The 13,843-nt window shown below is 52.1% G+C and overlaps 5 protein-coding genes across 5 annotated transcripts; 4 read left to right on the forward strand and 1 right to left on the reverse strand.

The window, feature by feature from the left end:
- Positions 1-1,565: 1,565 nt before the first annotated feature.
- DACRYDRAFT_56797 (uncharacterized protein) lies at positions 1,566-1,916 on the forward strand (the record flags this gene model as incomplete). Its single annotated transcript, XM_040775396.1, has 1 exon — positions 1,566-1,916. One exon carries the CDS (start codon positions 1,566-1,568, stop codon positions 1,914-1,916), a length of 351 nt encoding a protein of 116 aa, XP_040625813.1.
- Positions 1,917-4,175: 2,259 nt separating this feature from the next.
- DACRYDRAFT_24031 (histone methylation DOT1) lies at positions 4,176-5,148 on the forward strand. Its single transcript, XM_040773512.1, has 3 exons — positions 4,176-4,317; positions 4,365-4,687; positions 4,734-5,148. Exons 1-3 carry the CDS (start codon positions 4,184-4,186, stop codon positions 4,982-4,984), a joined length of 708 nt encoding a protein of 235 aa, XP_040625814.1. The 5' UTR covers positions 4,176-4,183; the 3' UTR covers positions 4,985-5,148.
- A 2,081-nt stretch (positions 5,149-7,229) lies between these two features.
- On the forward strand, positions 7,230-8,764 carry DACRYDRAFT_82731 (Oxysterol-binding protein; the record flags this gene model as incomplete). Its single annotated transcript, XM_040776588.1, has 4 exons — positions 7,230-7,627; positions 7,674-7,712; positions 7,761-8,084; positions 8,143-8,764. The coding sequence occupies exons 1-4, from the start codon at positions 7,320-7,322 to the stop codon at positions 8,762-8,764; spliced, it is 1,293 nt and encodes a 430-aa protein (XP_040625815.1). The 5' UTR covers positions 7,230-7,319.
- A 277-nt stretch (positions 8,765-9,041) lies between these two features.
- Positions 9,042-12,255, forward strand: DACRYDRAFT_24032 (NIC-domain-containing protein). The gene is made up of 10 exons (XM_040773513.1): positions 9,042-9,233; positions 9,281-9,605; positions 9,657-9,875; positions 9,925-10,127; positions 10,177-10,482; positions 10,536-10,996; positions 11,046-11,296; positions 11,346-11,735; positions 11,788-11,979; positions 12,038-12,255. Exons 1-10 carry the CDS (start codon positions 9,070-9,072, stop codon positions 12,152-12,154), a joined length of 2,628 nt encoding a protein of 875 aa, XP_040625816.1. The 5' UTR covers positions 9,042-9,069; the 3' UTR covers positions 12,155-12,255.
- Positions 12,256-12,374: 119 nt separating this feature from the next.
- On the reverse strand, positions 12,375-12,952 carry DACRYDRAFT_42631 (cytochrome P450; the record flags this gene model as incomplete). Its single annotated transcript, XM_040774523.1, has 3 exons — positions 12,375-12,612; positions 12,649-12,710; positions 12,758-12,952. Coding segments are annotated over 3 exons (495 nt in total), but the record flags the coding sequence as incomplete, so codon positions are not given.
- Between the last annotated feature and the right edge of the window lie 891 nt (positions 12,953-13,843).

A 13,843-nucleotide genomic window follows, 5' to 3' on the forward strand; every position in this document is an offset into this window, starting at 1 on the left:
CAACCAACCAGAACAATGGGGCCGGGAATTTTTTTTCGGTTCTTCTTCGGGGACGACAGAAGAATACCCGAGATTCGGGGCGATATCTGCAATAGGGGCGCCCGGTCCGCATATGCTTGACATGTCGGTACTCGTGGGAGTGAGAGCCGATGTCTGCTGACAGCTCTTGATTATCACAAACCGATCACATTTCACTTAATCCAGGGGTAACTCGTTCAGTAAATATTAATAGCCTCATTGGTGTGTGGAGAGAGGGAGCAGATGTGGTCACAGCCCCTAAGGCATTGGTGTCTCAGTGGGCAAATTCGAGACTTTCGGAGTCTTATATTATTGTCTCGTAGCCAGACTACACTCATCATGCTGCTTGTCACCCCGAAATTCGCAAGATTGCGTGTGCAAACGATGATAAGCCGAATAATCAAGAACTCGCTGATCGCAATATATTAATTCCGTCAGAATCACCGGCTTACGTCCCGGACAGCTCCTATTGGCTCACAACATCATGTTCACAGCGCGATGGCTGTTGTGTTGGAGCACGCCAGGATCAAATCGATAGAGGTACAGGTGTCTTGTGTTATTGTATAATAATGTCGCAACTCGAAAACATATCTTATATATTATAAGGCAGCCTCATTCGGGATTGGAGCAACAACTGCATTCACCTCAATTATGTTCCAACTCGGTGTCATCGCTCTGGTCCTTCTGCTCCTGGTCGCTATCCCACGCGAGCTGTACTTCAAATGCACGTCCTGTCTTTCCCCTGGCGCTATGTGACATCTCATCGGGAGATTTGTTAAAGCACGGTCGAGACACGTGAGTTTCTCTTCCGGGATGGCATGGTAGTGCTGCAAGATCGCACTCTCGGATAGGTCGTTCCTTATCTGGTGAGGGCCGGCCTGACGGAACGAAAGATGGCGAGCCCAACAGCGGACGATCCATGCTAGCTCTGTCTTGTAGTTCAATTCTCTATGCTAATGCGTCAGTATTCTTCAGCTACAACATCCATCCTGTTTCCCGGTTCAACAGTATGCAGCATCCGGACGCGTTGTACTCACCCTTGGGCTGCTCCAACATCCCACCAAGCCCCTGCACGAGCACTTGCACCGTTACGGAGCCAGTGTGATTTCCCGTTCTCTCTACGAAAGGAGTCCCATCCCCTGCTCGATCCTGATCCGAGTACATCGAGTACCTGCACAAGAAGTGCATGGAAGCCTGCCTCCCACAGCGGAGTGTAGTGGACACATTGCCCTTTCTGAGACCGCTGATCAAGCGTAGCAAGTGGCTGAGAACGCAGGCGGATGCGTACTTTGAGGCGACGGATAGGGAGGCGAGAAGACTGTATGATTCTGCTGTGCTTGAAGATAAGTGGAATCCGGTGGCAGCGGATCTGAAAAAGAATGACGAGCAGTAAGGGACGAGCACGCACGACGCTGTGTGGCTGAGCATGACGCTCTTGTGTTCTCCTCTTGTGCATCTTTCGTTTCTATTGGAATGTACAGCTGAGAGCGGGCAGCATGGTGGCCCAAGAGACCACGTCCACTGCCATGCGCGTGTTTTCACTTGCGATGCTGCATAATCCGGAAGTGGTGCGCGCAGCGCAAGTGCAACTGGATACCGTGTGTGGAGCCCGCCTCCCGACATGGGAGGTTAGGGTAAAGCTGCGTTGCATAGAGGCGCTCATGAAAGAGACGATTCGGTGGACATGGTGTGCCTCTGGGCATCTTGAGAGGGGCCTCCAAGGTGGGTGTGATGGGGGAAATAAAAGTTACGAGCTTAAAACAAACCAGGAATTTGAATACAAGGGCTATGCGATCCCCAAGGGAACGCTCTTGATCGATAATCTATGGTCAGTGACGAAACATTATGCAATTAATATTATCGGTTTTTTCACGATTCAGGAATCAAATGAGGGATGATTCGATTTACAAAACCTTCGACCCCACGCACCTCCTACCTTCCAGAAAATATTGTCCATCAGCTCCAGAAGCGCACCTGGATCTTCTTGGGTTCGGCCACGGCCGGCGCACTTCTCCGTATAAAACTTTGCACTCAATAGTTTGTTCATCGGATGCTCGATGCTCTTGTGGGCATTTGATTGGGGCCGTTGGACAAGGACGGAATGGAAGTCAAGTCCGGAGCGGACGGAGTTTGCCGATAAATCATTGGTGGCTACCCGTCGGCCTTTTGGGGCGGTTCTTAAGCCTCGATGGGCCGGTCTCCTGGAGGTGATCAGGGACTCTCTATCAGTAGTCAAAGAAGATTTGAGCATTGACCAAACCAAGGTCCGAGACATAAAAGGCAGGAAATAAAAGTTGTCAAGAAGTATAAAAACATATACTACCAAAAGGGGCTCATCATGGCACATGTATCGCACCATGAGGTAAGGTGGATAGGGTACCGACCAAAGTACTGTACGCATTCAAAGTAAAAGAATTCTAGTTATATTGGTGTTAGTTTATGGCAACAAAGTTACAGTTTGAAGGGGCACGGTGATGGAATTACTCTTCTATTGGTACCGAGATCAGCGGCCAAGTAATCTTTAGAGTCCCGAAATCAGTCCCCAGATCAGCACTGAAATGCCTCCGATTCCCTTAGGGCACTTGAATAATTCAACGGCCAACTATCAATAAGTGTTCCTCAACGGCATCCGCCTCGCCGTCTCCCTCTTTTCACAACACAATACATCGACACCAGCAAAGAACAATTAATGATATCAATACCTCCTCTACCAGTAATGGACGTTCGGGGTCATGCACACACCGTCCAGCCGACAGACGGCGAGTACGCACCAGTGCACGTGCCCGAATCACACCGTTACCCACTCCCAAATCTGCCTATAATGCCCATCCCCGTTTTGCCACCCCTGAGCTCAACAGACTTTGCACCGCAATTTGCTAATTTACAGTGGATACAGTGGACACCCTACGAACCACCTCCCCCGTGTCCACGGATGACACGACCTCGAGGAGTTAAGAGGGCACACGACCAGGACCATGCCGCTCAACCGCCATTGCTCCAAAGTCTCTCGATTGGTCGTGATTTATCTAAAAGGCCGTCCGATGCAAGCGCCTCTACACCTCCGCTCACTCCCTCCCCTTCACCCAAGCGCCGAAAAACAAATATATCCCCGCTCGCCACCTGCAGCATCACCACCTCTGAAGTAACAAAACCCCCAATACCTCAGCCTGCTAGTGCTCAGAAACCAACACCAAAGCATCGCAAATCTGCACCAAAGAAGACTGCTATGCAAAAAACGCGTCGCCGGGGGAGCGCGGCGGAGCCCGACGACACTCCCGAAACAACCAAGACTCGGGCTATCAGTGAAGGGGTCGAACCGCTTGACGCCCGTGTGTTTGATGATCCTATACCGCGTGATGTTTGGATCGAGAATTATGGGAATATGGACGGCATAGTTTCGGGAGCGGAGCTTGTCAGACGGAACATCGATGATTATCGACCATGTGAGTATCTCCCACGTACTGCGTGCCTAAATCTGACGAGGGACAGATTTTGATGGACCATGTGATATCTATACTCCTCCCATTGTGTTCCTAGAGTATCCAGCCCCTGGGGTGAGGGAGGAGTATATCCTACTCTTCCCCAAGGACCGTGATGACTATCAACCGATTGAGAATCTCGTCTCGACGATGGAGATGATACTGAAACGTACGTTCCCACATATCATCCCGACACATGCCCTCATGGTTCTGCAGGCTTCATGACAGTACCACAGAGCCAAGCGTTTGGCTACCTGCCTTCCCTCTCTCTTGGGGAGTTCATTTACGATCGTCCCTCCCCGAAAGCGAAGAAGGGCCGATCGGAGTCACCCACCAAGTCCACTACCCCCGCGTCAGAAGTGACTGCTGTCGATCTCACACCAATACTCACACCTACGCATACTGTTTCCCCAGCACTGGATAGCTCGCCATCACCAGCCCCGCTAACCGGGGTCGCTGTGAAAGAGGAAGTCAAAGAGGAGCTAAAGCTGTACTCCAGGCCCCCAACCATATGGGGACAACTACTAGATGGGCTCAAGGCGCTAGATCTGGGACAGTTTATGTCCGCCGTAGAGCGATTCAACACACTCTTCCTCACGCTCAAGACTCGTCCCGTCCACTCAAAGCATCACGTGCCTTCCGACCCGCTCGCACATCTCAGCGAGATAGAGAAGAATATACGTGCAATGCCCGGCTTGCATCATGAGGTTGTGAGGCATATATGCGAGGAGGTGCATCATAGGACTGTGGGGCCGCATGCGAGAGATTTGAATCAGTACAAGGCGTGGTCAAATAAGGTGTATGGGGAATTTAGCACTAGGTGCGTCGCCAAGTTCTCACCCTAGTGTGTCGCCGACCTCGAGACAGTTTTGTCACTGAACTCGCGTACGTCACGGAGATGAAACCCACATCAAAAGTGCTCGACCTTGGCAGCGGCACATCTCACGCATTGCTACAAGCCTGCCTTCTTTCCGGGTGCACCTCGCTTGGCATCGAGCTCCGCGAAGACGCGTCCGCGATTGCAGACGAGCAGGTGGCCGAATGTGAGAAGCGCGCACGGATGTGGGGTGTGAGCTGGGGGGGAGGGGTCACGGCTATCCAAGGTGACTTCACGGACTCAGCGGAGGTGCGCAAGTGGATCAGCGAAGCAGACGTCATTATCTGCAACAATTATGCTTTCAAATCTGATTGTGGGTTCTCTTTTGTCCTCAATTGATTTGTACTGATGGGTTATAGTGAATAACACCCTACGGCAGATGTGGATGGACTGCAAGCTCGGGTGCAAGATCGTCTCTCTTCTCCCTTTTAAAAGCAAGAACTTCAAGGTCCGCCTAGACTCCATGGACGATCCACAGAGCATCCTCGCCGTTGAGGAGAGAAAATATCGCAAGGGTGCAGTGTCCTGGACGCACGAAGCGGGAAAGTATTATCTGCATACGTGTGATCGTACGGAATTGTGGGAGTTTGCCCGGAAGCATGGATGGTGATCATCGGATTCTGGTCGGTCATACCTCGCAACTTTCACCCTAGTTCATACCTCTCAAGCATCCATACCCCTTTGCAGAGACTTTTGGACTTGTTTCTTCTACATGTAGATATTTGCAATTTCTCCCCTTATTCTCCCAGTACATACCAGATGTATAAGTAGTACATAGATCGCCCATAGCATAGTGTAATGTATTATTACCACCCTCAGGGGCTTTCCACCGCTCAATCGTCCGCAGGCCGAAGTGCAATACTAAATTGAGCGTCACCGCCGACGCTGACTAGTTGCATTCAAAGTGGTACAGGAAAGAGAGCTATGTTTTGTGTTTACCCCAACATATGCATTGAGGGTCCCTTCTGGTGACTGACAGACTGCGCCCCGCCGAAAAGTGCACGTTCTCCTCATCATCTGTTGTTGATCCCACGTGTACACCCTTACACCTTGCACATCGCCTCCCAGTGCAGAGGGCGTGCACTGCGTCTTCGGGGATCATCAACGGCGTTGTTGTCGTCACTGGATCGGTGACAGCGGGCGCCGGGGGCTCCCCATCAAGTACTTGCTTACTCTTCCACCCCCTGACCGGCCCACGTTTGAAGACTAGCAACAACACCGCGTCCTGCGACGAACGAACCTCTGATACCTGCACCACTGAGCCTATCGGGATATCCGCATCAAGCTCGAGTATACCAGCAGTACGGAAACGCCCGCGAATACCTGGGAGAAGGATGCCCTCATTTCGCAGGGGAACGCTGTCCCACGTGCGATCAGTCGACCTCTCCAGACACAGCGGCGACGAGGGCGGAGCGCACAGTCCTCCTCCCCCTGTTCCGCCTCTCCCACCGATGACCTTACAGGGGCCTCCCAAGCGTCCTACTGTCGCCCCCGCACCGACAGCGGTGATCACTACGAACGTCACATCACACGCTATGAACGGTACCGCGCTCACACCGAACACGCCGCGAGGGGGGCCTAGCAAGAGGGCACGTCACCCGAGTGGGCAAATACATGTCCTGCCAGGCGGAGAGGAGGTGCTTCAAAGCGGGTGGCTGCTCAAGAAAGGGAGGAAGAAGCTGCAGGGTGCGTCTCACTCCGCATATATGTGTGTGAATCAACCTCATCCTGATTCTCTGACCAGGATACGCGCGTCGCCACTTCACTCTCTCAACACATGGCGTGCTCTCCTATCGTCTCTCGCCCACGCATCCCGTACGCGGTTCTCGGGCACTCAAAAACGTCAGCGTCGCCGCCAGTGGAAAATACCGACAGATCACCATCGATGGCGGGCAGAGCACAGGTCTTGTCGTTGGACAGCGCAGTGCGGAGGATGAGATCTGGCACTTGAAGTGCTTAAGCAGCGAAGAGTGGACAATGTGGATGACTGCCATCCGGTGCGCATATAGCTACCTTTTGCTACCGCATACTGATGCAGAAGTAGGAGGTTCATCATGGACCCCGAAGTGCGTAGTCTGAGGAGCGCCGTCGTTCCTGTGCATTCACCTATTGGGAGTATTCGTGCTCCTCCAGGCCCTCGCGCCTCCTCCAGTCTAGGAGTGCTTGCTACGAAACTGGCATACGGCGAGTCCCGCACGACGCGCTTGACCTCTGTGCTCACCGAGATGGAGACGACGCTGAGTGAGATGGAGAAGGTTGTCAGCCAGGAAGAGGAGTCATGTCCCAGTCCTAGGAGAGCCCAGAGTTTTGGAATGAAGGGGAGGAAGGAACGAGACCAGCCTAATGGGAAGGACAAAGACAAGGAGAAAGAAGGGATATTTGGCATGTTCCATCGGCGAAGTGCGTCTCTTGTTGGAGTGGGGATATGATGCTGACACCATGTAGCATCGCACAGGGACCAGATCTCACCTGTTCATTCGGCCTCGGATATACCCACCATAAGCTCGCGCGCAACTTCCTCACCCACCCCGTCATATACGGCTTCACAACAGTCGACGGCACATGCCCTCCCGCATACACTCGCCTCCATCTGCGCTTCACTCGCCATTCTCCGCGCACAGCACGCACAACTGCAATCGATCCTCCACGAAGTACCTTCAGTAGCGCACAGCCGTCCTGATACGGTACACGAGCACACCTACACTTTAGCGGTTGATGATATTCCCCCCGAGACAGTAGAGCTCCCCGCGCCCTTCATCAGTATTGACGGCCCCTCGGGGGCAAACAAACGCCTCAGCATCGTCACTACCGCTTCGGCCGCTACGGGAGGGACGGAGGAGGGGGAGTGGTTTGATGCGGATGACTGGAATGGAGAGGAGATTGAGTTGGATAATGTTGAATTGGAGGACAGTGAGAGCGAGGGTGAGGGTGAGGAGGCTCACACCATGCTCGAAACGGGGCCCCCCTCAACCATAGACCATGAGGGACAAGAGACAGAACCGGACACTGAAGAGACCGAAGAGACCGAGGAGCTAAAAGAGAGTGGAGAGACGGAGGAGGTGGAAGATGACACCGGTGCAGAGGTGCAGGTCATTCTCCAAGCACAGCAAGAAGGCAGGCGGACAAAGCTGCCCGTCCCCGTCAGCGGGGAGGAAGTCAGTCTCTGGGCCGTGCTGAGGAAGAACGTGGGCAAGGATTTGTCCACCGTCTCTTTCCCTGTGACGTTTAATGAGCCACTGAGTTTGCTTCAGAAGTGAGTAATTCGGAGTCTTTTGGGGCAAGGTACTGATTTGGAACAGGCTGGCTGAGGACCTGGAGTATGCAGATCTGCTTATCAAGTGAGTATCACATGTTTACATAACGTTCCACAGCTGATGGAAGCTTAGGGCCGTGGCAGCTTCAGACCCTGTAGAACGCATGTGTTTGGTCGCTGCGTTCGCAGTCTCAACATATGCGTCTTCTCACTATCGCGCTGCTCGGAAACCGTTCAACCCCATGTTGGGCGAGACGTTCGAGGATATCCGTCCTTCCTCTCGCTTCGTAGCTGAGAAAGTGTCGCACCACCCACCGGTGATGGCCTCCTATGCCGAGGGGGAGGGATGGACCTACTGGGCTACGAGCGGAGGGAAGAACAAGTTCTGGGGAAGGAGCTTGGAGATCATACCAACTGGCACGACACACTTGAAGATCGGAGAAAACCATTATCAGTGGTATGTATTTCCCCCCTTTCCCTCCGCGACGAGGAACGCCGCTGACAAACATGGACAGGCAAAAGCCCAGCAGTTTCATGAGGAATCTTATGGCCGGCCAGAAGTACGTTGAGCATGTGGGCCAGATGACCATTTCCGATGCCTTTTCCGACTTGTCCTGCGTGCTGGACTTCAAGGACTCTGGATTCTGGGGCTCATCCAGGAACGCTGTTTCTGGTTCTGTACGCTCCTCGGATGGTGCGATGGTCGCTACTGTCGAGGGCGCATGGCACGAGAGCTTCTCTCGTCAACTGGATGTAGACATGCTTAGCGTGCTATGGCGGGCGAACCAGATGCCTCAGCATGCAGAGCAGTACTACGGCTTCACGACATTTGCGATGCAGTTAAACGAGCTTCTTCCATCAAATAGAGCGTTCCTACCACCTACTGACTCCCGCTTGCGGCCAGACCAGCGCGCGCTCGAAGAAGGTCGTGTAGACGAGGCTGAAGTGGAGAAGCTGCGCTTAGAGCAGGAACAACGTCAAAGACGGAAGGAGAGGGAGGACTTGGGCAAAAGCTGGGAACCCCGTTGGTTCTCCCGCGTGCCTGGACCGAGCGGGCTCGGCGAGGAATGGGTGTACAAAGGCGGGTATTGGGAGACAAGAGCGAAGAAGATGTGGGACAATCCTGGACTTTGGTAGACCTCGTTTGATACCTCCCTCACGCACACCCTGGTATTTCGTTCACTTATTATTTACTCTTGGTGTATCAGAACTGATTATTGTATTTCCACGTAATTAGTATTTGCAACCTTAGAGTTGCATATAATGTTATCGTTATCACCTGTTCCGTTTCTCTTTGGTCTCCGTGGTATTCAACAAAAAGAAAACACGTGCCTGTGAACTCAAGCGGGAGCAAATCCCTGAGCAGCACACGTTGAACTTCGCGTTGTCGCTGCCACCGACTGAACTCGCAACGTCAACTTGCATTCAACCATCTGCACTCTATGGCAACTCCAGACTTGACCGCTCTGTTGGCATCTAGCCGCAACTTGGCGGCACATCTGGAGCAACAGGAGTTGCCACATCTCACACTTGGCCTGGACCAGATTGAGAATCAGTCTAGGAAGCTCGTGTCTAGGACGGGTGGCCCAGGTGCCGCAGAGCGAGCGTGAGTCAACTGTGCACCCCTTTGATACAGAATAAACTAGCATATAGGAACTATTTGCTTGCCCAAGCTCGCGTAAATGCTCCTCAATTGCAGAATCTTGCGACATCCCTCAACCCTGCCTTCACCTTCGCCCCGCTCCAGCCCGTGCGTGACACTGACATCGCCTCGCATTTACGACATGCACACGAGCAGGCCATCCTTTCCACTATTGAGGAGACACGGAGAGACACGGCCCAGAGTTTTTGGAGAAGCATGGAAGAGAAAATCGGGCGTGACTGGGAAGAAAAGAAGAAGCGTGTTATCGAGGAGCTTGCGACGGGTGACGAAAGACGCACACTGGAATCAAGTGGCACTTCATGGGGGAACAGAAGTGTGCGCATATACAACTTCTTGACTCCGTGATGGATTACTCACCATCTTTAGTTGGCTCAATCCCAGTCGTTTGCCGCAAGTATAGGCCCCGGGTTATCTCAGTCCCAGATCGCTGGTCCCAGCCAGCCGTCACTCGGCATGCCAGTCCATAGCCGGATGATGGTATATGATCGTGTCGTCTCCGATCTGAATCGTGCGCGCTTACAGGGAACACCTTTCCCGATTATTCATGCTTTGATCGATGCGACGGAGCGTCTTCCGCCCGAACCAGTACGAAGCTCCAACTATCATTGATCAAGGGACTAATATGCGTGCCTAGAAACGAGACCAAATCGTCTCCACGTTCTCTCTACTTTCTTCTATACTTGGAGAAGCCGATCCCCGTTCAGCAAGTTACCAGACCGCCCCGCTTGCTGAGCGCGCATACAGCCAGGCGTATCTGTCACCCGCTTCTACCGATGCATTAGCGAAGAACTTGCGGCGCAGAATCCTTGCTGGAAGCATGAAGTGGTTAGAGGACCTGTACGTTTCCTCCTCCCGTCTGAGTTTCGGCTACTAATTTCGGGCTTAGATACACCCAGCATGTGGACATCACACTCCAGAACAATCCTGTTGAGGCCGCCCTTGGCGCCAGCCCCAGCGCGAGCAACAAGCTTCGTGCTTTCCTCGCCATGAGATACTACGAAGCTGGTCGATGGCAGTCAAATCTGGAACTTGTAAAAGGACAGCCGTTGTGGGCCAAGATCTACTTCCTTTTGCGTTGTGGTCACCCGGAGGAGGCCTTGGCGGAGGCCGAGAAGCAGGATGCGGCACTGAACAAGTTCGACAAGTTTTTCCTACCTTGTTTGCGGGAATGGGTGGCAAATGATGATCGGAGGTGCGTGCAAGTCAATCCAGTATGAAACAATTAAAATTGATGATGTTGAATAGTGTGTCCAAGCAGCTTCGGGATCGGCTACTCACGTCGTACAATACGCACATTCGCCATGCTCCGACGATCGACCCATTCAAGCACGCGCTATTCAAGCTCATCGCCCGTGCCGAGCCTTCCAGGAGAAACGTCCCCCACGTGACCGAGACGACCGAAGACTGGCTCTGGTTCCAGCTCGCGATGGCTGACGAGCCAAAGGAGGGTCTCCCAACAAACGACGGCCTGAAGGAGGTTGCAGCGACGATCGTCAAGTTTGGAGAAAAGAGCTTCGACAAAGACGGAAGGCGGCCGTGGTTGTGGGTCAGGATCCTGCTGAGCTGTGGAGAATTTGAGAGAGCGGTAGCGAGCATGCATGAAAAGTCGAACATGTCGGTCGAGGCAGTCCATATCGCTACCGCTCTGGCGTACTACGGTGTGTTCCGCGTACCAAAGAGCTCACAGCCCTCTGAAAGTTCCCTGCGTACGCGGTTTTCATCTGCATTTGACGGAACATACTGATATTCCTCAAGTTCTGCCCGGAGATAGCAGCTCATCCTTCCGGTTTGATACCCTGATCCAACGCTATATTCGTCACTTCACTCGCATCGACCCGAAAGAAGCGCTCCAATACGTATATTTGATCACTCTCAGCAGTGATGCACCAGGAGACACTGGCAAGGAGCAAGTGGCATACGCCCACAGCCTATGCCGGCAGATTGCTTTTGAGAGCCCGAACTACGAGGAATTGCTTGGTGGGCGAAGAAGGGATGGCCTCAGCTTCGTACGTCTCAACTTTTCCCATCTTTTATCTCTACTGAAGATATTTACAGCCTGGCGCAATTGAACAAAATATGAAACTACTGCATCTCGCGGACGCGAAGCAGTACCACCAATCCATCGTTCTCAACCTCGCTCTTCAGTACCATTCTGAGAAACGTCTGATTGATGCTGTCAAGTTGTACAACCTCGCGGGGGAGTACAACGATGTGATGAAGCTGCTCATCCAGGCTATCGGCGATACCCTCTTCGAGTCCCCAGAAGTGGAAAGTGAAGCTGGGCATATCCGCAGCACAGCAAGAGAAATGTGGGAAACTTATTATACGACGCCGGACATCCGATCGAGAGTGCAGGATGCGCTCTTGAGAACTTGCCAAAAGTTGTTGAAGATTCGGGAAGGCTTTGAGGATATTCATTATGGGAGACAAGAGCTGGGTCTAGAGGCAAGTGCATATAGGATCGTCCCTAAACTGTCTGTCTCATCGCAATGTTTAGAAACTCGATCAAACAGATCTCCTGCCCTTCAAGACGACGGTGTACGATATGCACCGTAAGGCCGAGGAGGTCAAGCGGGAAGACCCAGCTGTTGTACGAAATCTTCCCGAAATTATCAAACAGACAATGGAAGCGTTATGGACATTGTATCGCGAGGCGAAGAAGCGCACTGGAGAACAAGGTTTCCAACAGGTCAGCATCGAAAGGATTTTTTCTTGCCTCACCACATATGACTGACATAAAATCCCAGCGCTTGATGAATTTGAGAGAAAAGGCAAAACGGTTGAACATGTTCGCGACGTCTCTCGGCCTCGCGGGAATGGATTTCCCCACGTTGAATACCTTGGAATCATACATGCATAGCTAATGTCTGACCTCACGCTGTTAATAGAATTTGACCGTGGGAACACATGGTGGTTGACCAGATGTCATAACATATCTATCTATTGTCAATCCTTATATTGATTCAACACCTCGAGCAATCGTTCTTCCAGTCCTTCTTGCCTTGGCTTGACCACCACGTCAAACGACCGTGGGGATGAAGCGACAGTATGGTCCACAAAGTCGTGAACGTCACGTTTCATTGGCTGTCCGGCATCATCAATCCGCCACTCCAATGTGAATGCCCAAAGCAAGTAGGTGATTGCGATGAAGAGACCGTTGACTGCGAAGCCCTTTCCAGGACACACGCGACGGCCATGTCCGAACCGAAGAAGATCCAGGCGAGTATCAGGAGTTGCTGGAAGCAGCTTGCCAGACTCGTCCAAGAAACGGGTGGGGTCAAACACTTCTGGGCTTGTGTAGACCGAAGGATCGCGGGTCTGACTCCTGCAAGATGGGTAAGACCAGTCGACGACGAACATCAATACGGACCATATATTGTCAAAAAATACGGTTCCTTTGGGTATCGTGTATTCCCGATACTGGAAGGTCTAAATATGTTATTGTCAGTCGCACCATTTGGTCAGACATAAACAGACCCGTCTACCTCAGAAGCCACATGTGGTATACCCGCCGGAACACCAGATCCCCACCTCATCATTTCTTTGATGAGCGCCTCGATATAAGGGAGTTTCTCTCTATCTTCAAAGCTTGGAGGCCGCAGGCCGCATACGACATCGATACTTTCTTGGGCTGCCCGCATGATGTGCGGATGATGCAACAGTGCCAATGCAGTGACCTTTATTGCCGTAGAAACAGTGTCTTGTCCCTCCATACTTGAGCACAATGAGATGATGTATGCGTTATGCGGGAGGTTACCCACTAAAGCGTTAGCGTTACCCACACGGCACTCTGCTTTGTGATACCATACTTTTCCGAATTCATATTGAGGTCTTGAACGACAGGCTCCCAATCCTAAAAGAAATATATCCGTTACATCCTTGTCCCAGCGGTGGACTCGGAGGTGTACTCACTTCTGTGAGAACTGCAGCATCAAACGAACGATGTCCCTCCCGATTAGTTTCGCGAAACCAAGTTTCAGCGGGCTTTCTCAGCCATTTCACACGCTGTATCAGTGGCTGTAGAAATGGCAAAGCGTCGACAATGCTGTTCTGAGGCAAAAGGACGTGCAACAGATCTTTGTGCATTTTCTCAATGAATTTGCTCGGATCGTCCTTTGTATGATCGAACTTCTCGCCACCATACAACGACCTGTAGATGGAAGAGCCTCCGAATCTGTGTACATGTGTGTCGAACGACTTGTTTGGAAAACGCAGAAGGCCGAAAGTCAGGTACGCTGCCTCATTTTCCTGCAGAGCAAGAAAACGTGCTGTTGAACGAGTATTGAAACTGCGACCAGTCGAGTTCAGAACAACAATTGAGGAAAGAACAGAAACGAACTTTGAGTGGACTGCTCGACGTTCGCCACGCCAGCTGAAGCAATTCTGTTAGCTGTGGACGACCCCCCGGTATCGACGTTGTGACAGACTTTGGAATACGATCCTGCATGCAAAGGATGGTGTCGGCCGAATAGAATTTGCCCTATTGTGTAATTAGCATTTGACTTGGATGGGGAGTTATTAGATTGCAACCATACCTTAATGGTATGTAACCT

This window comes from Dacryopinax primogenitus, assembly GCF_000292625.1.
Source record: "Dacryopinax primogenitus strain DJM-731 SS1 chromosome Unknown DACRYscaffold_17, whole genome shotgun sequence".
Classification (NCBI taxonomy): Eukaryota; Fungi; Basidiomycota; class Dacrymycetes; order Dacrymycetales; family Dacrymycetaceae; genus Dacryopinax; species Dacryopinax primogenitus.

Bases quoted from the DNA above. Each gene is read 5' to 3' on its own strand.
- DACRYDRAFT_24031 (XM_040773512.1), top strand. From the start codon at position 4,184: ATGCCCGGCTTGCATCATGAGGTTGTGAGGCATATATGCGAGGAGGTG. The intron at 4,318-4,364 runs GTGCGTCGCCAA...ACCTCGAGACAG, and splicing joins TATGGGGAATTTAGCACTAG to TTTTGTCACTGAACTCGCGT. The intron at 4,688-4,733 runs GTGGGTTCTCTT...GATGGGTTATAG, and splicing joins TTATGCTTTCAAATCTGATT to TGAATAACACCCTACGGCAG.
- DACRYDRAFT_24032 (XM_040773513.1), top strand. From the start codon at position 9,070: ATGGCAACTCCAGACTTGACCGCTCTGTTGGCATCTAGCCGCAACTTG. The intron at 9,234-9,280 runs GTGAGTCAACTG...ACTAGCATATAG, and splicing joins CCAGGTGCCGCAGAGCGAGC to GAACTATTTGCTTGCCCAAG. The intron at 10,997-11,045 runs GTACGCGGTTTT...ATATTCCTCAAG, and splicing joins GCCCTCTGAAAGTTCCCTGC to TTCTGCCCGGAGATAGCAGC.